Source organism: Leuresthes tenuis, unplaced genomic scaffold (assembly GCF_036924035.1).
Source record: "Leuresthes tenuis unplaced genomic scaffold, fLeuTen1.0.hap1 SCAF_19, whole genome shotgun sequence".
Taxonomy (NCBI): domain Eukaryota; kingdom Metazoa; phylum Chordata; class Actinopteri; order Atheriniformes; family Atherinopsidae; genus Leuresthes; species Leuresthes tenuis.
The window spans coordinates 12883115-12909108 of record NW_027325373.1 but is presented as its reverse complement, the minus strand read 5'-3'; the positions used below and the strand labels follow the sequence as shown (position 1 = coordinate 12909108).

Below are 25994 nucleotides of genomic sequence, written 5' to 3'. Positions count from 1 at the left end.
TGTTTGAATCTGTAGAGGCTTGTTTAAATCGAGACAAAGAAACCAAACGACGGTACTTTTTCAGACTGAAATGAGAAGCCTTTTCTTGGCAGTGTCACGAGACGCTGAATACAGCTCAGAGTGAGAACTCAGGGCTGACGTTGGGTTTTAATCGGTAAACTTTGTCTTAACCAACCACAGCGTTCGGTCACTTGCAGTGAAGTATGGAATATTTATCCTCCAAAGTACTTTTGAGTCCTTTTAGCTCTTCACTCAAATCTAAATACATGCATAAGACTCATTTTTAGACTGCAGGACATCAACTTCCCTTTAAGCACTCACATCTGTGGACAGGCGCACCCGTGGTCAACTCTTCAATAGGACCTTGTGAATTAAAAGGTGGAATGCTTGAACATTGATACAAATATTTCATTTAGATAGAAATTATGTTTTTGATCAGTTCGGATTCAACAAAAACATCTATAAATGAAAAACGTCCTCCGTTAGCAGAGATAACACGAGATGTTTGAGGGTTTCTCTCATGAATGCCCTGCTTGTTTCAGATCTCCTCAAACCCTTTTCAAGTTTTCTTTGACTTGGTGATTTCATAAATCCTCCAGCTCCTCATCTTTGAGCCCGATATGACACAGAATTCATAGCCGAAGCAGTGACGGCAGCGAGACGTGCTGCTGCTGCTGCTGCTGCTGCGACCCAACAGCCCCGATCTTTCATTCTGTCGTGCTTATAGGTCGAAAGTTAGAAAGATCCAACCTGCCTCTGCCTGTTTGTCCTTTAGGAAATGACATCACCGCTGCAGATTAAATCTGTGCTATCACTGCAGATTGCACTGGAGACACTGGAGATTGTGGATAAAACAGTCTGCGATCACATTTTGGAGTTCTCGTTCTGGAAACATTTGCAGTCATCTGAAGTCTATATCATAATAATTTGGGGCCCATTTAGTCATTAATTCAGAGTCCCGTAACCTGAAACCTTCTATTCATTTAATGGATGCAGGGCTGTACTTTTTTTTTTTTTTTTTTTTTTTTTTAAATAGGACTTAGTTTTTTTTAAATTATTATACGTTAATTCAGATTGTCACCTTCTTATATGTAATTTCCTTCAGTGTGTCAGCCACAGTTTCAAGTTTCTATGAGATGTTTCATTTGTTCTCATGTCTGCAAATCCTAAAAAAAAAAAAAAAAAGGTGATTTATAATACTCTAAAAGTCGCCTCTGAGTCAGGAAGCTTATTTTCAGACATCATGGCCACATTTTCACTCATATTCTGTCCTACCAGTGGGTTTTTCCTCCTTCGAGCCTGGGTCAGGTCTGCTTCACGACACCTTGCAAAAGAAAACGTCTGACGTGTCAAACAGAAAGTTCTGCAGATGCCGCTCTGCCATCAAGTCACTGTCGCGCAACGCTGAATCATAATGCGGTTTTGTCAAGAAAGGTGCAGTTTAATCTTTGTCAAAGCCACGTGTGACTCAACCTAAAACTAAAGATTAAAACAGGATTTAAAGCAGTGGCGGCTAAAGTCGGCGTCTAAAAGGTTTATTTACAAGCTTTGGCACGTTGACAGGAGTTTTCCTACCAAAGCAAGTCTGAGGCCACCATGAAGTCAGATGATGGGCAAACTACCTCTTTTAGAACTTTGGTTTGACAGCAGTGCCGGGCTAATCAAGTTGTTACAGTTCATCCTGGACATCAGAAGCATATTGAAAGAGAATCAATCTTTTTGTAGAGACACAAATTCGAATAATTGACAATTGAGTTGGCTTCTTGCATGCAGGCTGGAAAAAGAGAGAGACTTGCAATTAGATCCAGTGAGTCAGCAGCAGCGGTTTGAATTGGCCCTCGTTTAGAGGTGTTCTAACTTGGATTGTATACACAGACCGCAGTTAAAGGTGCAATTTAATCATCAATTCAATCAGACCTGATGACCTTTGTGTGAAATAGATGGGAGTTCCCCAGTTTGACGAGATGCAACGGGATAACAACTACAAACAAAATAACCAGACTGTCTGCACCGTATGAGCCAAAAATGACTTAGTGATGTGGTGTTTGCTTTCTTTCTCAGCATGCGTCTTCACACGCAAAGTATACTCTTTCGTTTACAGTTGGCTGATGATGAAATCGATCACTTATAGTTAAGCAGAAAGCGCTTGAAAATGACGCCACTGACAGAGCCACAAGATTCACCTTCAACACAAATGAGGGGAAAGTTGTCACGTTCCCGTTTGGTTGAGAATGATGATACAAGTACTGAGAACTGTGACAGAAGTAGCTTTCAGGCAGGCTCAGGGACCTTTTTTTGCGACGCATGCGCTCATTTATACGTGTGAAAATGTTTTTCCAACGGGTTCTGGGGTCGATTTATCCTCAAAGCATATAATAATGTTCACCATCGATTTGTTGAGCAGTTTATTATTTAACTGATCGTTCAGACGGCAGGGAGTCAGACATCAGGGCAAATTCAGGCTGAAATAAGAAAAGAGTGCATTCTAAATCAGACTTGTAGAAAAATAGCCTCCACGCGTGGTGCAGGTGTACATCTGTACTCTAACCTAATATACAGCAGTCGGCACAGTCAATATGAGGTGGTTTAAGGTACTCAAAGTGAGAAATAAATGTTGTCAATATCAAGAAATGGCATATTTATGTGACACGTTCAGCAATTTCTGCAGTTCTACATTTCACAGTGAAAGAAAATGTTATTCCACAAAAATCCATTAAAAAAACACAAACATTGTAAGAGGGAGAGGAGTCTATAAAATACTGCAGGCTGTACTTTAGGTTAGGCTTAATTCTGTTAGTTAATATGGTTTTACAAGATAGCTTTCAACACGATGTTATATATTCTTACAGTCCTCTCCTTTAGCTGTGATATTAATGACAGAATAAATGACATATGATTGTTTTTAGGGTTGACCCCTCCCCCCCTCAACACACACACACACACATATATATATTGTACAACTGGTGGTGAACTAAAACCATAAAGTTCTGCTCCAAGTGAACTTTTTAAGTTTGGAGCTAGATCAGATATTTATAAGTAACTGATGATGAAATATCACTTCACTGTCGAATCAAGACAGTCGCTTTGCCAAGAAAAGGTGGAAACTGAAGACGAAATATTAAACTGGCTGGAAGGCAGCTAATGTCAGTGGTTTACACTTCGAAAACCTACTCACAAAATTTAGAGAGGCTGAATATTTATCGAAGCTGCAAATTAACTGACGCAAGTTCATTGAATGTGACGCTCATCTCAAGATCACGCCAGGTTTGGAGGGGTTTTTTTATCCAAGCTTTGGTAGCTTAACTTCCTGCCAAAGTCAATCTGACGCTACAAGGATATGAAGTACTTCTCTTAAAAAAAAAAAAATCATATTTTTTTTAGATTTGGTTGAATGGTGCGATTTTGTTTGGATCGCACAAATAAAGGCAAATTCGCAGATATGTGCATATAATTCTAGTGGACGCTGAAGAGATGACAATCGCGCTTCTGACAAACATTTTTCACCCACCAGAGTTCCATCATATGTCGTTGCTACGTGTCCACGTGTGAAAAAGCAGCTGCGGCAGCTCTCGCCTTTATAGATTGCAAGAAATATGAATGAATATCGTGCTTTTCAGGGAAAACGGGCGCATTACAGTTTGTAGCTGGGAAGTCTGTTTTAATCTGGCTGACGCAGTTTTGTTTGTTCATATTTTGCTTATTTCTAACTCGCCAGCAACACTGAACTTTAGAAATCGGACAAAGCGTGTCGATAAAGCAAAAACTGTCTTAACAAAGCTGTGACAAAAAAAAAAAAAAAAAAAATGACATGGATATCTAATAATAATCTATATTGTATGCTTTATATAAAATATTTTATCATAGGACGACTCAAAATATGGTGAATCGTCTGAATTTCTCCATAAAGTAATAGTTGTTTATAGTTATCATTAATAGTTATTTCTATTTTAGTATAATTATATAAATACATTTGATCATTTGTCCAAATGTATCTCCACAGCATCTCTATACAATGATAGAGATAATGGATGTTTATAGGGGCAACTTCCACAATTGGCCCCTATAAGCCTGTAAGGTCGACAATGGCTTTGATGAAAATGGTGTCATCTCTCATGTAAGGGCTCTTGCCGGCCAGCTTAGCCAGTGGACAGAAGAGTGGGCAGCCACTGGCGATGTTCATCTCACTGATCGGCCGCTGGAAAGATGTGGACGTGACATCCGGCCGGAAAGCATCGATAATGTGCTCCCTGTTGTTCTGATCCAGTAACATCAGCGTCACCTGAGGAAAAGCAGCGAACGTCAGCGTTTTCCTTTTTTCTTTTCTTTTGGACCATTTACACATTGGCGGTTGTGGATGAACCCTTATTCTTCCATATTTGTACCTTCTGACTGAACGGCCACTTGAGCAGCGCGTCGCACTTGCCCCTCATGACAACGAAGAACAGTGAAAGGTGCGTTCCTCGGCCCGTTCCGTCGCCGTTCAAATACAGCCGGAGACACATTTTGTAGCCATACTTGCTGGAGTAAAATGCTGCAAAAGGGAGGGAAAAGAAAAACTTTACTAGACTATAAACAAGGCCTTAAAAAAGCCACAAGTGACTAGGAGTGACTTGCATACTCCCTGAAGATCAACAAGGGTGTAGTGAATAGGAATTTCCCTTGTCGTCACGCCAACAGTTAACATCATACTAAGCACATGATCATTTTGGCTCACTCACATACTGAAAGTCTTTCACTGAGGTCATAAGATACCCTTCTAGTACAACTGGCAGCTTTGAAATATAGGCTGGGCGGTGATGACATTGCTCATCCTACCTGGTGAGAACATTGCAGGTGCTCGACCAGCCACAGCGTCCTGCCTGCGGCGCGAGAAGTCTGTGATTTTCCAGACAAATATCCCATCGTAGGTGCAGAACTGGAGCTCTCGTACCAGCTGCTCGGTTTCAGACAGCTGCAAGTCTCTCATGTTCATCGTTCTTTCAAGCTGTCGTATTTTGCTGGACAGACTTTCAATCTTTTCCTGATCTAACCGATGCTGATGGGCAAAGGCCTCCAGAGTAAGAGAACTGCGCTCCACTTCCCGGTTCAGGACACACACAATATTTTCTAGAGCAGTCACCTGTCAGAAAACAGGACAATTACCTTTCAAATCTCGTAAGAAACAGTCTTTAAGAAACGCACAGCATCTGATATGATGAAGCTCACTTTTTTATCCAGGTCCACTGACTGCGTGGTGGCAGCAGCGCCGCTTCCCTCGTCGGGAGCCCTGTACAGACCCAAACCAGAGTCTTCCTGCCACTCACCGGGTCCGGAAGCGTCGGCCCGCGTCCGGGCCATAGACATGGACAGCACCATGGGCAGCAGCAGACGCAAGTGCTCCATGGTGCTGCTGTGCTCATGGTCACTGAGCTTCCCGTTCTCGATCTGAGGAGAAACACAGCCGCGATTATTAAACTACATCTGAGGGACAAACTCAACCTGTAAAAATGACCCAGTCTGTCAGGCGGCTGTTTCCAAAGCTGTGTTTAACGGTAAAAACGCTGACATCTGTCGCGATCTGGAAGCAACTCGACAAACGGTTTAAAACTAGTCCAGTCGGTTAGAAAAGTATTTGGAGATACCGTAAAAGGAATGAGAACAATGGTCAGAATTTAGTTTCTCTTATTCAGAGCTGAAGCAACGTGTTCGTGCTTTTCTCTTTTAACCGATGTAAAGTGAACGCCACATCATATGTAAAAGAAACAATGTTTTGTTTTTAAATATTGATAATCATGAAGGCAAAGTCGATCATTTAGAATAAAAGTTTATTTAAAGTTTTAGGTGTCTTCAGTGGCTGAGAAGTAAAAGGATTTAGTGGACAGGAAACCCTCAGGTATATGAAACCTTATTTAAACAGAGACAAAGTTCCGTTTTGTGGGTGTACTTTTTACCCAAGCCTTGGCAGGTTAACTTCGTGCCAAGCGCGTGGATGTACTTTGATATGATCAGACTGATAGCATCAGGAAAGATAAGAATTTCTCAACTGTCGACATATCTTTATTCAAATACTGATACTAATCTCTGTTTGCAGGTTCTCGGTTTCATTCACCAAATTTAGCTCCGCCCACTTCAAAGGAATTTGATAAAAAATAGTGCGGGAACACATATGCAGTTTGCCAATCTTTGTTTATGACTATATTTTGGCCAATATGGGAAATTTTCAAGTTTAGAATCAGGCTTGTGAGTGCTTGTAGTCATGAGCTGTAGCTGCAATATTATAATATTATAATAATATAAATACAGATACTTATAAGTCTGCGTAAAGCTAAATTAGCCCTTTAATACTGACTATACTTTTCGGGCCATATGGTTATATTTGTGTTCCAGTTGGAGATGATTTACATCTACAGTATTTCACATGTGTAGCGGGCAGTTAGCCCAGTTTAGCACAGCGAGTGGATTATTGGAAGTCTTCCTGAACTCCAATCTGAAAGAAAATGTGAAATAGGCTGAATTTACACAGCACCTTTCTAAGCTTAGGGTCCACAGTGACAGAATGTCCTACCATCGGATTGGTGGTTGCGTTCCTACCGCTTATTTTGAGTGCAAACGCTTAACAATAAAACCCTAATGTAATGAAATGAATATTCCGGCTGAGTTTACTGTACATACCACAGATTTACAGCCCACTTCGCTGAACGGGCAGGCACTCTTTGACTTGGCGCAGGACTTGATGTGATCATTGAACTAAAAGTGGTCAAAGGGAAAGTTAAAGAGTTAGTAAAGAGAGAGAGCATCAGAATGAAAGTGGATGAAAGGATGCTTGGTCAGAAAGAAACTGAAATGTCACAGCAGGAATGTGATCTTGAGATGAGCAACTCAAGCTGTTCACTATATGAATCAGCACATTGAGCACATTCTGGCCAATATTTTATAATTTAATGTATTTTTTAATGCTGCCACACATTTAAGACTTTCACCACCGTCTTATGTCATTTTAAACACATGAAATCACCAAAGAAACTTCTATGAGAGGATGAGAAACCAGCTCCGACCTTTTCTCTTGGGATCTTCTTCTTGCCGCAGTCTTTGCATTGTAAGGGAAACTTCTGGCAAATCTCATCGTGGGCCTAAAATGTCACATAGATCAGGATGAATCCATGCATTCGTTCGAACACAACCAGCGAGTGCTTTACTGCACACGATCCACCATTTCTCACCTTGATGTCCTTGAAGTTGAACGTCACCTTGCAGTACTTGCAGTTGAGAGTCCTCGCCTCACATTCTCTCTCATTATGTCTGTCCTTGTCCCGGCGAACAATAAAGTTTTGGCAGGCCTCGCACTGAACCCGCTCATATTCACAGCGGCCTTCGTGTTGAGCCTAAAAAAAGAAAGGCATACGCAGTGTTGCCGTCAAACCATCTGCTGTTCTCACACAGGACAACTATGTCTGCTATTCTCGGCCTTTTCAAAAGATGACATTGAATTGTTAGGTGTGGTCTTCATGGTGCTATGGGTTATGTAAGTGCACGTATAATCGGTTTGACAGAAAGTTACACCCGCATGATTTAAAACACATAGACGGTTGAAAAGCTATTCAACAGACGTTACATTGGACAGGGTGTGGGTGAGGTGTATTAAAGTCAGCAATGTGTAAGAACAGGAGCAGCAGGTATTCTTTTCAGTCCATAAGAATAAAACCACGGTGCAATCATTCAACTGTGAAAAAGGAAGTCATTATTATTCAATGATTATGAATTTTCAGTAAAGTATTTCCTTTCCTCTGTAGCCAAATAAGAAAAATATTCTGGATGGTAGTGGCCTTTAATCAAAAGTAGATGGACAGAAATTGCTGCAAAGAGAGAGTGGGGCATGCAGCCAAAGGGCGGGGCTCAAACCCGACCGGTTGTGTCGAGAAAGTACACCTTCTGTACAAGGAGGGTTAACCGGCTGGGCTATGTGGCACCCCTCTAGGACCTAAGATTTTTCCCATTTGTATGCCGACCATGAACGAAGAAGTGGAATAACAAGTTCTTCAAACGCCCGATTTAAATAAAAAAAACTGAAGGAAACTCAAAGATGTTGAAATAAGGAGTACAGAAATAAGAAAGTGGAAACGCAGCAACAAATTGAGGAAATAAACGTTTTTTTTTATTTATTTATTTTTTAATCATTTATTTCAAACTCTAAAATCCTCGGTGATCTAGTGAAGACGTCCATAATGTAGATTCTAAACTACGGCGTAAGGGATGGGGTCAGAACGAGATGCGCTGCCCACTTTCCAGAAGCGCCGCCCAGCAGGAAATCGTTTCCTCTCAGAATGACTGGCAACACCGCTTATAGACGGAGCCACATGGCAGGAAGATCAGGTATGTTAGCCCATTTTTTCGATTTGACTGCTCTCATTTCAAACTTGCAACACATACAAACCTTAAACCGAACCACAAGAATGGAAATGAATCATCCTCGATAGTTTTGTTGCGAGCGCCACTCCAACACATCTAGCCCTCTTTTCAAAACCTTGTTTTGGGCGTGTATGGCTAGCAGCGAACAACAAAGCGGCTCTTCCAGATGACGGCGACTAAAATAAAGTAATCCATGACAGTTTGCATAAACATGTGGGTGTATAGTACTGCATAGCAATCATTTCATGAGTGCCGCAATGAAACAATAGCACACGCCGACACCTCGGCGAAGGGAGCAAGTCAGCGAACTAACCAGGCAGACTATCATTTGCAAAGCATGCAAAATGTTCTTCAACATCGGTTTAGTAATCTAACTTACGATATCCTGCCGACACATCATTTTGAAAATTTGCAGTGTGGTACCAGATCTACATGAGACTGTACAGTAAAGCTAATAAAAGCAGCAACAGACAAAAGACAGAATCAAGCACTGGGAGGCTGTCTCTGTGATAAACAGAGCAACTGACAGCGATATTCAGAGTAGAACCAAAACTGGAGAGAGATGACAGTCATTCAGACACATAAAAACTGAAACAAACAGATAACATGATTCTGCTGGAGCTTTCTTTCTGTCTGTCACAGCTCAGTGTCTGACCTTTCCCCTGTTTTGTCATATGTAGCCTTTATAAAATGACAGGTTTTATCTGCTTTCGTTTATTGAATTTTTATTTTTTTTTATGGTTAGGTAATCCTCCATAATCTGTCACACTAATCTCAAATCAAATGACCTTCCATGCTGGTACTTTCCACTGAGCTGTTTGTTGTTACGTGAGCTAGAAAAGTGGGGACTTTCCAGCCCACATTTTAAATTTCACTTCCTGTTTTCTCAGATTACAGCGGCTGCTTTGCTTGTAAAAAAAAACAAAAAAAAACCCAGAGAACAGCATTGAGCCATTATGTGAACTGTATACTTTGGGGAAAACATGACCGGGAAATGAAAAATACTTTACTTGTCAGGTCACACATGCCACTTAACAGAAAAGTACTGACAGTACTGTTTTGAGTAAACTGAAACTAGTGTAAGGATTCGAATGGGCTCTAAAAAGAAAGCAGCAATAAACAGAGAAGAATAACTTTATACTTCACCTCATACTCCTTTATAGATCCAGTCCAGTTGCAGTCCTGGTTCAAACACCTGGCAGGCAGACTTGCTATCTCTCGACCTGCTGCATTGTCTGGGAATGCCTGGTGGGGGGTGGGGATGGGAAGGGAAGGGAAGGGGGAAAGAACAAAGACCTCTGTGAGGAAATAAAAGCCACTAATTGAACCAGCAAGCAGACAGAGAAGGATTCATTGTGTGGTTATGGAAACCCCCGTGAGGCTGTAGCTAAACCTTTTTTTAAATGAGTAAGAGACAGTCCTCTTAAAATAACTGTGTTGACAAAAGGGTGCATATTTCAGAACTTACCTCATTACTATTAAGTATAGATATAGGTTCTTCATATATCTCTTCTTGGCGGCATGCTTCACAAGGCTTTGGCCCAGAGCTAATAAACAAAACAGGTTTTACAGCAAAACAGCAAAAATACCAGCATGTTACAAACAGTCAGCAAATACTCACTAATACTGTACATGAACAAGAATGACAGCTCAGGTAGCTGAATCATTATGAATCATCATAAATGCAATGGAAGTGAGCGAAGCTTGTAGCATTCTTCTTGTCTTAGTGCACTAAGACAAGAAGAAAATTTTAAGCCAAATCAATGACCAACGCAAAACACAGTGGCCTGCAAAAGTATTCACCCCCCTTGGCATTTTTCATGTTTAGTTGCCTCACAACCTGGAATTAAATTGGATTGTTTGAGAGTTTGCACCATTTCATTTACAGATCAAGGCTGCAACTTTGAACATGTATTGTTTTTTATATATATATATATATATATATAACAACAAATAGGAGAAAATAACAGCATAACTGTCCACCCCTCCCCCCCCCCCCCCTCCCCCCCCCCCCCCCAAAGTCAATACTTTGTAGAGCCACCTTTTGCTGCAATTACAGCTGCAAGTCGCTCTGGGTCACTCTTGCCACTGGGATTTTTGCCTATTCCTCAAGGCAAAACTGCTCCAGCTCCTTCATGTTGGATGATTTTCGCTTGTGATCAGCGATCGTTAAGTCTAACCACAGATTCTTAATTGGATTGAGGTCTGGACTTTGACCGGGCCCTTCCAACACATTTAAAAGTTTCCCGTTCCTGTTGCTTCAGCAGTATGCTTTGGGTCATTGTCCTGCTGGAAGATGAACCTCCATCTCAGTCTCAACTCACAGGCGGACTGACACAGGTTTTGCTCGAGAATATCCCTTTATTTATTACCATCCATCTTTCCCTCGACTCGGACCAGTTTTCCCAGTCCCTGCAGCTGAAAAACATCCCCACAGCATGATGCTGCCACCACCGTGTTTCACCGTGGGGACGGGCGATGGGATGTGTTGGCTTTGCGGCAGACAAAGCGTTTTCCTTGGTCGCCAAAAAGTTCAATTTTAGTCTCATCTGACCAGAGCACCTTCCTCCATACATCTCGGGCTCTGCCCACATGCCTTTTGGCAAACTCAAAACGTGCCTTGTTATTTTCAACACTAAGTAATGGCTTGTTTTTGGCCACTCTTCCATAAGGCCCAGCTCTATGGAGTGTGCTGCTTATTGTGGTCCTATGGACAGATGCTCCAGTCTCTGTCAGACTCCTTCAGGGTTACCTTTGGTCTCTGTGCTGCCTCTGATTAATGCTCTCCTTGCCCGGTCTGTGAGTTTTGGTGGGTGGCCCCTCAACAACTTAGTCCCTTACTCGTTTGGCGAGCTCTTCATGGTGTGATGCCTCTTGCTTAGTGGTGTTGCCCCTCTGGGGCTTTTCAGAAAAGGTGTGTTTATACCGACAGATCATGTGACACTTAGATTGCACACGTGTGGACTTCATTTCACTAATTGTGTGACTTTTGAAGGTAACTGGTTGCACCAGAACTTTTTAGGGGCTTCGTAGCAAAGGGGGTGGATACTTTTGCAAGGCACTGTAAAAAAAAAAGACAAATGCTGAAATAATTAGCAAAAGTGCTTGGGTGCTTTACTGATAGGTCTTGAGAAAAGCTTTCTTTGACATATGACAAATTTCACAAGACACCAGCATTGAAGCAATCCAGGTGAACCATGAATTTCACAACAAGCGTTTTTATCCCGTTGTGCAAATGTTTGATGACAAACAAAGCGAAGCTTTGGTCTATACACAGTTTGAAGGTTTAGTTCGATGTCCCTTGTAATATTTAGCTAGAGTCATTCAATTTCTTTTTAAAATCAGTGTCTTTTCTTCCTTACATTTAATGATACTGCAAGGGCGTCATTGAACATAAGGTGATACACCAGTGTATTATCAATGCACATTCATGCAGTGATGAGCAACTGGGCGTCTGTGTTCAGGAAAAGAGGTGGAAAGGAAAACAATGAACACCTTGGAATGAGTCAGCAAGTCCAGTAAGAATAAGTCAGCATGGCCAGATCCTTGTGATTCCCTGACATCAGTGTTAGGGATGAGTCTGCATTAAAAGTAAATAAATTCGGGTGCGAAAAAAATTCCCAGATGCGAGCAGAGTTAAGAACACAGGATGCGCTGAGGCATATCCAGTAAGAGGGGAAGCATTAGGAGGCGGAAGGTGTTTGCATGTCACACACTTGTGGGTGGTCTAAGGACCTCCTGTCTACCTGGTGAGTTGCTTGAAGCAGTGTACACAGAAGCGGTGGCCACACTGAGCCTGGACAGGCTTCCTCAGGACCTGAAGACACTGCTGACATTTGTATTTATTCTCCATGGGCACTGACAGCACACTGAGGGGAATCCCTGGTAAAGAGCTTTGACAGTCCAATGAGATGCGAGCCATTTTTCTCCATTAATCTGGTGTTGAATCCTGCGAATGAAAGCAACACAAAGCAGCTGTTGAAAGCAAAACCACACTTTACTGCCACTGCACAGTGGGAACACAGCCCATTAATCGCAGTGTTTTGTGTTTTAACACTAACATTATCAGTAAATTACAAGGTTGTCATGCTCTCTGAGCCGTTAAGCAGATAATTCCACAGTAAGACTGAGTTGTCATTGCAAAACCATCCTTAACCTTCATTCACGTGGCGTGGCATGACTAAGGGATAAAAGCATGCAAAAATTAACTTCTGTCATCTTATCTCATAGTCAAATAAAGTTTCACATATTTGCAATATTTGCAAGATCGGAAAAGGCAGTCACATGATAGTGTAGAGATACCAGACACCTTATGCACTGATGCAATGCACAAGCATTTTTCTGAGAATTTGCGAACACTTCAATCCATCAATATCAAAGGAAATATTGCAGAATGTAAAGTTAAAAGAAGAGGACAACCGAACAACTGAAAAATATGACAACCAACGACAATAAACACACCAGAGCACTGTAACACGTTCAATATGGTAATTACAGACATTTTTTTAAAAGCCCACGCTTCCGTACCCTGTAGGGCCAATGGTCTTCGCTTACACACTCCATTTGTTCTCAGTTTGACTGAAAACGCACCAAAGTGTGGATTTTAGGGCAATCTATTGGTAGAAATGTGATGTATGTTTGTACAGTAGCTTAAAATAGACAAAAATCCTTGCCCTAATGCGCACTTCGTACACACTGTACCTTTAAAGCCACCATGTATGGAGATTCATATGCTTCCCTCATTAGAGCCATGGAGTGAAAGTATCAAGAATGACACTGGAAAAATATCAAACCTCAGTCGAAGAGGTATGAAGTCTTTTAAAGCTACACTACAGAACTCAGTGAACCTATGTGCTTCCGACGCATTTTCAAGTACACCGACCTTTATTAAGCACATTCTCGGGCCTGAAGCTGCCCCAGAGTGGCCGGGGGCTGCGATATTGCAGTTACAACATTGTTAGGCTTTACAGTATTATGTCACATACCAACAACTAAATCACACTTTTGTGATAATAGATAACGTAGAAACGCTGTCACCATTACAAATAAAGTTTAAAGAGAAACAAAAACTCATCCAGCTACTGGCCAATAACCCGGAACACGGAAGCTCCTGTCAGGCATCATAAGATAAGATGAGGAGGCACATGGACCAATACATGAGCGGGGGCCAAGAGGGGACTTAGAAGTAACACCCGAGGAGCTAAACAGCAGCTTAAAATCAAGACATACACTATGCACCGCCTGGAAGAGCCTTCATCAGTAACTCAACGAGGCTGTGGAAGAAAACCCTGGAGGCCAATTCTAAGTCAATTGCACAAGCGAACATCAAGTGTGGCGTCTACCAAGGAGATGCTCTGTCCCCACTGCTGTTCTGCATAGGCCTGAACCCCCTCAGGCACATCACCACAAAGAGTGGCTCCAAAGTAGAGCGACCATCATCCACCTCCTCTATGACATCAAGTTGAATGTCAGGACTGATTGAGATATCGACTCACTGATACACCTCAACGGGATATACCGCAAGGACATTGGCATGTCATTCAGAGTAGATAAATGCAGCCAAATTATATCAAAGAGAAGCAAGGTGATCAAGACTGGAGGGGTTGAACTGCCAGAGGACACTGCAGCAGATGTTGAGGACGGTGCAAATACTTTGGGATCCCACAGGTAAAGGGCATCCACAAGGAGATCAGCCACAACCAAATACCTACGAAGTGTGAGGCAGATCCTAAAAAGACAGCTGAATAGTAAAAACAAAGTCTGTGCCATCAACACATATAACGTTCCTATGGTTCCGAGCTCAAAAAGATCTGAGAATTGAAGGCAGCAGTGGCACCAGTGGTGATCGGAGCACTTGGGGCCATAATCCCCAAACTAGGACACACACACACACACAACAAGTGTCACAAGTCTCAACTTGTAGGAAGTGACTAAAAATACCCCAACAGGAGATCAAACGTATCCATGTCTATCACATGGTAAATGAAATAAGTGATTCACTGCATAATGCCCCCATTATGGGTTCATCTTTCTCATGCTGAGGTTTTCTGGCTGACGAGTCACGGATATTGCGTGTCATTTCCTTCCAGCTCATTAACAATGCCAGGAATGATATAGCACTGGCTTTGTTTGAACTTGAGTGCATAGTTAGTCATTCCTATCCAACTATCCAAATAAAATGTAAGCTGAGACAATAATTTCCTCCCCTTGTTACTGCCTTTGCAAAGATCTCTTTTTCTACAAATGTTTGAATGCTCCCTTATTTAACATATGTAATACACCACAGGAGGAAAAAAAACCCTTGTGGGATAGGAGTGGGAAGTTTTTATTTCCATAACCAAAGTTGCCATCACTGATATATTCTCACACACCCACTTTGTGTCTATGAGGTTTCCTGCAAAATGGGGTATTTTAAGTGCTTTCACGTTGGTGTGAGCGACTCAAAACTCTGCGAAGAATATCAACAGACTTCAGCTGCATGTCGGCAAAATATAACATGTACAAAAATGTCTCTGCAAGCATTCAAAGCAGGTCTTACCAGAATATCAAAGAACACCCAGCAACCAAAATGTCAATGACCTTTGCATTCAAACATCCTGCAGAACTTTTTGTTATATACACCAAAGAAAGTTTATTGTTGGCTCCAAAACAAGGAAAAAGCTCTTATCTTTCAGTTCAAGTGTGAAGTGAGCAGACTTTTTTTTGATAACATGACTTATCAAAATAAAGTAGAACAACTTGAAATTTCCCCCCGGTGGAAAAAAAAAAAAAAACAAGCTTTTCTCAGAGAGGGAAGTCCTCTGAAAATTTCCACATGGGGAAGTAAAAATGACAAGCTTAAAGACAGCAAAAGGCAGGCACAAGAAAGCCGTTGTGGTGCCTGACATTTTGATTTGAGAAACGAGCCACTAAATAGGAGACAGCTCACAAACTAAATTCCCCACTGACTTTTCACCAGAACACTTGAAACACATCTCATGCTCATCATGAGACTCATCAGCTGAGACTCATCATATTCTCTGAATGACAGTCATACTTCCATGCCTCTGTTACACCCCAATAAAACAGTTAACGACTAAATGCCAACTTTTGAAATTAAAGGCTTTTGCCTGCCTTTCGAACCAAATTTAAAACTTAAACACCACTGCTAATATTTCCTAACAAAACAAAATGTTAACTCATATGATATAATATAATATAACATATTATACTATGCCTTTGGGAATAAATAAATAAAGTATTTTTCATTTGACCATTATCACTTAGTTAATTTATCAGAGCTTAAATAAATTAAAAAAAGAAGTTTGTTTTAAAGAAATTAGAGTAACTTTTGCTAAATGCTCAGATCCTTCTCTGTTAATGTGATATCAATCCATTTGGATCCATTCTTATCAACTTGTAACAGGAAGCTGTTCTAGGCGGGAGACCCAGAAATGTGAGTTGCTAAATTCTCTGAATAAGTGGCAGATAACAAACTCAAAACTACATGATAGCTTTAATACTAAAAAAAGTATTAGTCAACATACTTTTTTTTCTATGTAACTAAACAAGTTCCTGTCAAACTTGCTAAAAACTCTGTTGTGGAGGGCACAAGAGAACACACAAGCTGCTGTTTAGGTTACGTGTCCATAGCAATTTATGGAGGAGCAGCAGCTCCAGAGCTGATGACGACTATTACTGGATCTGGCAACCTTTAGAAGCCTGACTCTCCTGGTCCAGGACAAATGCAAAAGCTTTTAAAAAGATATTTCTAAGTGAAGCAGCTACTATCCACAAATAAAGGCTGAGGTGTGATAAAAAAAATAAAATAAAATAAAAAAAAGAATGACCTTTGGTTGACTGCAGCTTGCACCAGAGAGAGCTTTTCAATCAAGTCCATGTCAGATAGAGTAGCTGCGTTATTAAGACAAAACACTGCTCAGCAAACTACAACCAATGTCCTCCTCAAGCTCTAATAAAAACAAACGTCAGCAGCTGCTCCACGGAGCTGCGCCAACTGTTTGAAATCTGAAAACAACCTCTGTGCTCTGCCTGCTCTCGGTATGCGAGCCGTGCTCCTGCTCGGTCTTGCCCTTTAACCACAGAGAATACTCTCCGTGCTACACAGCGACCAAACATGAATCCTTTACTCACCGAGCATGCAAGGAGTGCCTCCTCGTCTTAAAAGCGACACCTCTCAGCCCTAGTATTTCACGATGGGGAGGTAACTCCCCGAAACACGTGACCAAGTTGTCAAGTCCCCAGACCTCACTGCGAGGCAAATCATCTCTATCAATTTCTTTATTACTTCTACTTTTTTTTCCTGGTTAAAGACCCGGAAATATGTGACTGAGCGATTGCGTTAAACGTATTGGTTTGTGTGAGTATGTTCGCAACTTTTATTTGACTAACAGTACAGCTAAGTTAGGCAGTGCTTACATATTTATACATATTTATTTACAGTTTAATAAGTGAATACGAGCAGGCAGAGGGAGCAAAAAGATCCGTTTGAATCACATTGCTAGAATCAAATTCAGCCAACCAACCTTGGCGTCTCGAATAGATGTGAGCTGAAAAGAATGAAAACGAAATTACTCCACTGCTGCAGTGAAAGGACAAGTCGCCCTTTACTACTCCTGTTTACAAGTTTAAAGCACTTCCGTCTGTTTGACTATCCACCGAGGAAGCGTTATACCACGCGTCATGACGCATGCGCATTACGGCTCGCAATGTGGCTGCGTCCTTGTCAAACCCTCCGGAGAAACCAGCGACACTTCACTTTAATATCTAAAGGTATGGCATTGCGTCGGTGCCCTTCTTCGCAATTTCAAATGCTTTTAAGAAATAAACATTTAGACAAATGAGCCGTTTTGTTACTGACAGTAAGCAGCGTGGAGTCTTAGTCGCGGGCTACGTAGCGGTTAGCTGAAATAGAGAAAATATTAGGGATCGTTTATAACGTGATGACGTGATATCTGTTGTATGGTAAAGTTAGTTAATTCAGTTTGTTTAGTGTCATAGCTGAGTTCGAGCAAATCGTCGTTAAACCTTCTGAAATACAATGTTAAATGTAGCAGAATTATCTGAGACTAGTGATAAATAAAGGATTTCCTTTTCTTGTCTCATGATTTGTATAGTTTGCACATCTATAAAATCGCCACCATGATTTGATTAAGTAAATAGGTCAAAGCCTGTAGGTGTGCAAGTGGGCTACTACAGTATATAGTATGTGATATATGAATTCACATTTTGCAGCTGGCAACAGTTATTTTACTCAAACTGATGCAGTGAATGAGATGCTACTGATGTAGCATCTCATTCATTGCACGACCATATTAGAGGACACACCCCCTGTAGGCCACTCTGTTTCAGAAAGGTCAAATTGTTGGTCAACAAAACCTGAGGAGATCACAGAAGCTATTAAAACTGGTATTTGATGAGGAAACATTGTCTGAGGGAAATCTTTAGTGAATGTGATCAGAGATCATTTAAATGTTGGGCGTCACAATCAACAGTAGAAGGTCAAGGTAATGAGGAGGGAAATAGAGAAAGAAGGAGTATTTCTACGTGAATGAAGAGAACTTAAGGTACCGGATAAAACAGCTTATCAGTGAGGCTGATGGAGACAAAAAGGCTTGTGCTCGGGAGCATGAAGATTGGACTTTGCAACAACTGAACTAGGCCACGTTATCTGATAAATAAAGATATCTCCTGAGTCATGTGTGTATCAGGGTTAGAAGGCTGGTGCACGAGGTGCTGGATGCTGGTGCTGAAAGAGTTTTTTTCCATTGATACATTTCTTTTTGCTCCCTCGCCCATCACATGGGAAAATTCCTCTGCAAGGATTCATCAACTTCAAATTCCTAGAGCATGAGGCATCATTTCCACACATGGATTGACCACCACAGAGAGAGAGACCTTAACCCCACTGAGAATTTTTCAGATGCATATCGAATGTTTGGTTTATATTACCCCTTTCACATTATTATTATTTTAGAAAACTACAATCACATGTTGCATCCCCAGGGCTCCATCCTCAAATTCAATATAGAAGGAAATATGAAATATATGTATCCACAGCTCAAACCATCTCAAAGGCCAGATGGGCGTTAAACTATACTGAGACTGTGTTCATACTGGAGCTGTATCAGTTTGAATCTCTGGGGATTTGGGTGCCTCAACTTGGCGTCGCTGGATAGAACCGTTTTCTATGTTATTATCTGCCCTGTTGTGGAGAAGATCTTTTTCCGAAGGTTAAAACTTTGGTTTCCAATAAGCACAGCTGATCTGTTTCTTTGTGGATTAGGGGATCATCACGATAGAAGTTTATTTTCTGCATAATGTGCAGTGAGGGATTCCCTCTTGCAGTGTCTTGTGTATCTCTGAACCCATAAAAGACGGCATGTGCTGCCACTGCACTCTGTTGCACCGCTGCCTTCCCTTCCTGCGCGGTTGATGTCCCCTCTGAACCGTTATGCTCCACTGAACATTGTTCAAAAGCAGCAGTAATTCAGAAGATCATGCTTTGCTTCATAGTTTAGCAAATGGATTTTGATCTATACGTCCTTGTCTGTTAACACTAGCTTTTACCTCCAACATGCAGGTGTTCAGTGAGTGGTTCTGGTCCTTGTAAATGTTGATACTGCAACCTCTTTCTCTTCCATTCTGCCCCCAGCCTCTGTCCTGTGACTTGTTCCTTTCAGCCTGCTGCCACAAACTGCTGCTGTTACTGCGTTAATCTGCAGATGAAAAGTTTTTAACTTGATGTATAGCGTTATCTACGTGGCATTGAATTGTTAAATCAGGGTCCAGTTTCTCCTTTGTCTCAGCAGTGTGTGTCCGCCAGCTGCACACGAGTCGTGCTGACCTTACACACGGCTGCTATGATGGGCTGTACCCTGGACACATCCACACTACCCCCTTCCAGAAAGCCTTGTTGGCTGTTGGGTCTGGTGTGGCAGCTCTGCAGGACCCCTACAGACATGGTGAGATTTTCACTCTCAGCACACCGTGTTCTCTGTGGTATGTTTGCACTGACGTTTCTTTTGGAAGCCCTTCCTCTCCTTTGGGCAAAACGGTGAAGATGCCAGCTCAACATATTACTCCAGCATCTCTGGTGACCCGAAGGTCCTGTCTTTATATCTACTGTCAAACACCAATACAAAAACAAAACAAATACAGGAGAAAGACACAGTGTATACTCAAACATATAGTCAAACATTTTTCCACGCTCTCCTATTACATTGAAATTGTACCCGTATGTCGCTGTGATTTGATCAGAACGTACAAAGCTAATTCATACTATCACCTCGTCTGTCGTCCACTTCGAAAATGAACAAAAAGCTCTCTGTTCTTTCTGAGCTGCATTAGCAGGTCGAGCTGCTGGTTCAAAGCTCTAGAAAAGCAAAGATATGAAAGCTTTAAGTGAACCTTTAAGATGGTAATATTTTGCCAGAATGTTGATTTCAAGGTAAAGAATCAACCTTCGAGCTCAGTTCAACAATTCTATCAATGTTCCCAGATCAAGATAAGTTATTTTTCTGTTTGTGGCCCTCGTGACTAAATTCCAAGATGGGAATTTATTGCTGCTTTCTTATTAAAAAGCATTTAAGCCTGCAGCTTTTGTTTGTAGCCTTGTGTCAGTATGTCCTTGCCATGCCTACAAATTTTTAAAAATGACACCACCTCTCACATCCGAGGTTCTTTCCTCACAGACCGACAAAGCACAGTGAATCACTCTTTTTTTCTCTAGTGACTGCTCCCATGTGCGTTAGAAACAGAAATGAGCATTAAAAGCATATCAGTCAAAACTCTCATAGAGGAAGGGAGTATTAACACCTGCCAGCTGATGCCTCGTCACAGGTTGAGACCGCAGGTGTCGATAAAGGACGTCTCCTCGCTTCCAGTGTATACATAACCATCAGGTTTCTTCAGTTGACCCTCCTGTTTTCTCGTAAACGCCCAGGTCTTTCCAAGTTCATGCCCTCAAAGAGTTAAACATTTGTCATCTCTGAGGCTGAACACAAAAGGCTGGTTTTATTGTTATTCAACAAACAGACATTTCTTCAGATTTAAAAAAAAAACAAAAAACTACCCCACAGACTCTGAGAACACAGAACAGCTGAATTCACAGGCTGAGGCCTTCATTGGAGCGTCTACATGAATGAAACTCTCAGACAAACAGCATAAGTAGTTGTGATGTTGGAAAATCTCTTTTTTTGCATTGTTAATGTGCTTCAGTTCAATGAACCTCTCTGTGTACTTCACAGACATGGTCGCTGTGCTCGGTGAGACCACAGGACATTTTGCCCTCGTCAAACTCAGAGACAGAATGAGAAATGACCCCGAAGGCTACACTATTCTGACGTGAGTCACTCTAAGTGTATTTAGTACTTTTGAAAAGGGCACTTTCTCCGCTGTGAAATGATGGGATCGTGTCTTGCTTTGTTATTAACTGGCACTGCAGAGAAAGGCCGAGGATACGGCTGTCCACTCTGGATCAGAAAAAGATGGCCTCCTTGCCCGACGGATCTTTTGGGAGAGAGTACCTTCGTTTTCTGGAGGACAACGTGAGTGAGCTCCAGAAACTCAAAACTGAGGATATCTGCTCCGTGTTGCAACATATCCAAGTCCTGATTCGACCTGTTAAAATACCTCCTCTCACGTTATATCTTGCCATCACTTTTTGCTTAACTCTGTCCTGTTTTCTGATAGAAAGTCACCCCTGACTCAAGGGCGGACGTGAAGTTTGTGGACGATGATGAGCTAGCTTACGTCATGCTAAGATACAGAGAGGTCCATGACCTGTTGCACACCTTATTGGGCATGCCCACTAACATGCTAGGTGAGTCAGGCCTTACTAAGTAAACACTTTAGCATCTATGAAAGCCAGTTTATCTAATTTTCTGCATTTTTGATTAAATTGTTTAATTTGTAGCAAGATATATTGTGTGCATGGTAGAACTAACATTGGACAATTGGACTCGCACATTTATTGAGTTACAGAGCCATTCTGCTCTCACTTTGTTACATCTCCTCCACCTTTGCAGTCATGCAAACTTGTAAATGTAAATGTAAAATACGGATGTGAGCTGTCAGTTTTGCTATGAACATACTCCTAAATTAGATCTGTAGTACAACGAGCTGCCAGGAAGCTATTTTTCTCAGATAGGTTAACACTACAGATGTTGGTTTTCACACCTTTGTACGGTTGAATGACCTCTGTTTTATATCTAATTGTCTTTAATTTGCATGTTTGTTTCTTTTTGCGGATCTTCCTCCTGTTTCAGGTGAAGTTGCAGTGAAATGGTTCGAAGCTGCTCAAACGGGGCTTCCCATGTGCGCTCTGGGAGCTGTGCTGGGCCCACTTCGACTGAATGCAAGGTGCCCTTTGACTCCTCAGAGCTAGAAAACCAACACACTTAGTGAACTCTGTAAAACTATAAAAGTTAGTTGCTCGTTTAGTTAGTTGATAGTTAGTCATCAAAATGTCTTCAAACAGTGCCCTGTCTCTGTCGGGTTATAAAGCTGATTTGTTTGACATGTACAATTTTAAATCAAACAGTTCAGACGTGATTAAAGTACACATTCCAGGCTTTGATTTAAAGTCATTTTCATACATTTCAGTTTCACCGTGTAGAAATGACACTTTAAATCAGACCCTGGAATGTGAACTTTAATCACATCTGAATTGTTTGGTTTAAAATTTTACACTGACGAGCAGAAGGGGAACTCAACGAGAAATGTGACCTTGTACCCAACGTTATGGAGGGCGCTGTATGTTTGCGCTATGAACGATTACATATTGTAAATATTCACAGCAGCCATCCAGATCTTGTGTGTAGTGACACTCAGTAATACTGTGAACAAAATGTGGAGTATCATTACCATTCATTGTCAAAGATCCCAACCCTTTTCAAGTCTGCGTGAGCAAAAGAGGAAACACTCCACTAACTGATGAACAAATGAACCGTGTCTTTACTTGTAAATCACAAGGATTTCCTCTTTCGTTAACGTTGAACTTGCTGTGTGTGGAAAACTGAGCCGTGGTTCAACCTAACTCATCAATCTCAGCAGGGTTCCCTCGATTGTTGTTTAATGCTCACATTCTTCTTCTTCCATATTGCGCCCTCCAGCCGTTTAGAGTCGCTGTTCACATCTTTGGGCCCTTGGGCTGTGCAGAACGGCAGGCGTGCCCGCTGTGTCCTTAGTGTATTCTACGAGAGGCGATGGGAGCAGAATCTTGAAGACCTCAGACAGGAGCTCAACATCGAGCCTCCACCCGCCATACTTGGTGCAACGAAGGGAACGAGCACTTGAAAGAGAGCCAGAAGACATGAGTAGTTCAAGAAATGCCTGGAAAAAGACTGCTGACAAACCAGAAATATTTTTAGAATGACACTGGAATTTCCTACGAGAAGTCTACAATTATCTACTGAAGAAATGGGGAAGTTCTTGACAAGATCTGGAATGTTCCAGCTGTCACCCTCATTTTAATTTGTTTCATCAGCCAATGTCCTATCGCATGTCGGCTGATGAAATGAAAGTAGAAAGTTCTACGTCTTCTATGTTGTGAATGCAGGTCTGGTTCAACTGGCTCTGGACCCATACGTTCAGAATGTGATGTGTGTAATTTGTCGAAATATATACATTATATATTGTATACATTATACGCATAGATAGTAGAGTTGGGTAACAGAATTGAAGAGCTATATCGACACTGGTCTCGAGTTCTCATTTTAATATCGATACGATATTTTTGGTAAATGTGAAACGGGTATTTCTGACCATATGTTACACTTTATACAGTTACTGGGAAATGGCATCAGGTGCACCTGTTGCTGAGGGGTGAGAACGTGCAGCTGCATCTGCTGACCTTTTTGACAGTCTCATTGTGTACTTTACTTCCTCTTTACTTCAGCAATGATGTCAAGTAAAAATAGACACATCGGTTGAATCCAGAAGATAACCTGGTTCTGGTGACAGTCAGTCGGCATCATGTAAAACCCACATTTCCAGAGAAGATGACAAGATTTCTAAAATGCAACAAAAAAACTGACACCTATGATTTGTTTATTTCTTGGGAGTTTCACTTAAAAGGTCTAACTTTGAAAGAAAAAGACTTCATTGTGTTCAGATGAAGAAATGTAGAATTTGAAAATGTTTTGTTTTGGAAGATTCAAGAGCCAACAGATTAATTGTTGAACAGTGTGGGTGTCAGGATTAGGTATAAAAGGAGCTTTAACCAAAAGGCTCAGTCTTTCCAAGCAGTGATGAGTGGTGGCTCTCCACTGTGTGCCAAAGTTGGTCAGAAAAATATCTAAAGTTTTGCAAAAAAAAACATTGGTTCATTTGTGCATTGTGTGTTATTGTGAAATATGGAGTCTGGGGAAATCTCAGTGCTCGAAAACCAAGACCAGAAATGTCTGTTGGATGCGAGTGACCTGCAGTGAGAACAGCCCTGCAGGAGAAGCTGTGAGGTTTGTGTGTTTTCGTGTGTGTGTTTCCTAAGATTGAAACTTTTTCTGGAAATTACGTTTATAATTACAAGGTCAAATTGAAAAAAATGAGAACATCTCTGAACTGTAATGCTTTTAATACAAGGCTTGGTCATCTTTTGGGCACCAAGCACACAAAAAAACAACTTTGACTTTGCTCTCTGATCATGTTTCATTGCCTTTTCCACATTTTATTGTTGAGAATGTCAGGTTTTTTTTGTTTGTTTTTTACATACGCACCTGTTATTATGCATAGTAAAAGTGTGAAAAACTCACAGAAAGTACCTTAGTACTAAAACAGAATGCAGTGGTTTGGAAATCACTGAAGCCCTCAGTTTCATTAAGATGGTACAAAGACACCCCATCGAATGTTAACTCAGAAACTTTGTTTTTGGATAAAAACGCGCCACAGTCAATGCTACCAACATGTTTTTGGGTCAAAAACACTATTTTAAAGACAGCAATGTGCACAGAGAAAATGGATGGTTCCAGAGAGGAGTCAAGGAAGCCATCTATGTTAAACATGAGGGAAAAAAACATCTTTGAACGGAGGAGCTGGTGTCAGGTATCACCTTCCCAGCACTGAAATGCAGCCTCGTCTCACCTCCCCAGGCAGTATCGCAACCATTCCCCTTCCTGGGTGCTGTGACCAAAACTTGCTCATTCAGACAGGTAAACACACTGCTGAGAATGACTTTAAACGACCCAGGCATCGGTCCGGTGGCCCAGTTACACACGACCTTAATGATCCTCTAAGTGTGAACCGCGCCCCTGCTTCTTATATAATGATGCTCCTCACAAACTAGTTTAGAACTGAAAAAGCCTTTTGGATGAGAGGTGAAACAAGTCCAATTGCCCTTATTCAAGCTCTTAGGATTTCCTAAAAGATTGAATTATTGTATTTGACATCAGGTTGGCAGCATCTTTAGATACAAATGGGCATCTTTCAGCGGCTGACTCTTAGAGAGGGATTTACTGTTGACACATAGTTTACTGGTTGTAGAATAACATTTCTCAGCATCGGAACATACTTTGAAATGTGTGAAATCTGGTATCATATTGCTAGAACTTTTGCCTCATTTTTCACTGCATTGCAATCATAGATGCATACCTTTTTTTTTATGAATATGTGATGATGGGCCTCTGAACTGACAGTAACTTTCATTTTGAAAAAACTTTGTTGCTACACATTGAATATTATGAGAAACATTTATGCTCTCCACGACTCACGGTTAAGTTCCACATATAAGTACTGACTAAACAGCGATCCATCCATTTTACCAAAGACAATCATGTGGCGCTCCCTAGAGGCGAAAAGCAACATGCTTTACCATGCCAACTCGCCTGAACCTTTGTCCTCAACCTGTAGCTTGAAATGAGAGAAAAAAGGTGTAAAGTGAAGAGAAAAAATCCCAACTTTTGTTTAAAAAAATGTTTATTTAGACGTAATTTGTGACATAATGTTCCACTGATTGATACAAGACTTGATCGGTGATGTAATGAAGCGTAAGGAGATCAGAAATTTGAAACGTTAATTGTCTTAACCATGAGAATATTTGTCTTCAAAAGCTAATTCACTTAGACAGCATTCCTAATGAAGATACTAATAAAGCTGGGGGTCAGTGTACTTAAATCTAAAACTTGTTTTGGATAAGAAATTTCACTGATAGCCAGAGAGTGAAGTCATAATCTGGTCCCCCCTTCTCTCTCTGCTCACATGTCCTTGATCTGTTATCAGAAAAATAACTTACAGGTCACTCTGTGCTTCTCCGTATCGGTTTGTTTATTTTTATTTATAGTTATAGGTTATGTTTCAAGCCTAAAATGAAAAGGGAGCGTATCCAGGCTCGTTTTGTTCCATTTGTCTAAAACTATTTGAGCGGAGGATTCAAATCCAGTTGTACAACTTTGAACAAACAATTAAAAACGTGCTCGGTTAAAGGTTTTGTTGCACTTTCTTCTAATAGATAAAACAGTGTGTGGTCGCATAATGATATTTTCACCTCTAACTGATGAGGCACTTTACAAGTAATGTGTTTCATGTCTGTTGCTCACAATGTTGGTTAAATTTGACACTGCTGTCCCCGAGTGGTTTTCTGTGCAGCCCTCTGAGAAACGGCAGCTGTGACATCC

General features: G+C 41.2%; 2 protein-coding genes across 6 annotated transcripts; one reads left to right on the top strand and one right to left on the bottom strand.

Annotated features, from left to right (window-relative positions):
• Window positions 1–2391: 2391 nt before the first annotated feature.
• traf2b (Tnf receptor-associated factor 2b) lies at window positions 2392–16993 on the bottom strand. 4 transcript variants are annotated; one of them, XM_072372345.1, is made up of 11 exons: window positions 16911–16993; window positions 12132–12334; window positions 9854–9932; window positions 9532–9630; window positions 7200–7361; window positions 7035–7109; window positions 6652–6726; window positions 5206–5424; window positions 4816–5119; window positions 4383–4531; window positions 2392–4279 (listed from the first exon to the last, which is right to left on the bottom strand). In XM_072372345.1, the coding sequence occupies exons 2-11, from the start codon at window positions 12305–12307 to the stop codon at window positions 4061–4063; spliced, it is 1557 nt and encodes a 518-aa protein (XP_072228446.1). In that variant the 5' UTR covers window positions 12308–12334; window positions 16911–16993; the 3' UTR covers window positions 2392–4060. The 4 variants fall into 4 exon arrangements, with proteins under 4 accessions (XP_072228446.1, XP_072228445.1, XP_072228447.1 ...); XM_072372344.1 differs by lacking the exon at window positions 16911–16993 and adding an exon at window positions 16519–16610; XM_072372346.1 differs by lacking the exon at window positions 16911–16993 and adding an exon at window positions 16404–16479.
• Window positions 16944–24290, top strand: coq4 (coenzyme Q4 homolog (S. cerevisiae)). Of its 2 annotated transcripts, none has more exons than XM_072372349.1 (7): window positions 16944–17157; window positions 19197–19349; window positions 20634–20730; window positions 20831–20933; window positions 21079–21208; window positions 21654–21747; window positions 22500–24290. In XM_072372349.1, the coding sequence occupies exons 1-7, from the start codon at window positions 16944–16946 to the stop codon at window positions 22681–22683; spliced, it is 975 nt and encodes a 324-aa protein (XP_072228450.1). In that variant the 3' UTR covers window positions 22684–24290. The 2 variants fall into 2 exon arrangements, with proteins under 2 accessions (XP_072228450.1, XP_072228449.1); XM_072372348.1 differs by having other exon boundaries at window positions 19194–19349.
• Window positions 24291–25994: the final 1704 nt, after the last annotated feature.

What these genes read in the sequence shown, in the direction of transcription:
- traf2b (XM_072372345.1), bottom strand. Translation starts at nt 12,307, where the DNA reads ATGGCTCGCATCTCATTGGACTGTCAAAGCTCTTTACCAGGGATTCCC. An exon ending in GATCTATAAAGGAGTATGAG is followed by an intron (nt 7,362 to 9,531) that starts GTGAAGTATAAA and finishes TTCTTTTTTTAG; the next exon opens with GCTCAACACGAAGGCCGCTG. An exon ending in AGTGGCCGTTCAGTCAGAAG is followed by an intron (nt 4,280 to 4,382) that starts GTACAAATATGG and finishes GCTTTTCCTCAG; the next exon opens with GTGACGCTGATGTTACTGGA.
- coq4 (XM_072372348.1), top strand. Translation starts at nt 16,944, where the DNA reads ATGAAAACGAAATTACTCCACTGCTGCAGTGAAAGGACAAGTCGCCCT. An exon ending in GCAGGACCCCTACAGACATG is followed by an intron (nt 19,350 to 20,633) that starts GTGAGATTTTCA and finishes TGTACTTCACAG; the next exon opens with ACATGGTCGCTGTGCTCGGT. An exon ending in TTCGTTTTCTGGAGGACAAC is followed by an intron (nt 20,934 to 21,078) that starts GTGAGTGAGCTC and finishes GTTTTCTGATAG; the next exon opens with AAAGTCACCCCTGACTCAAG.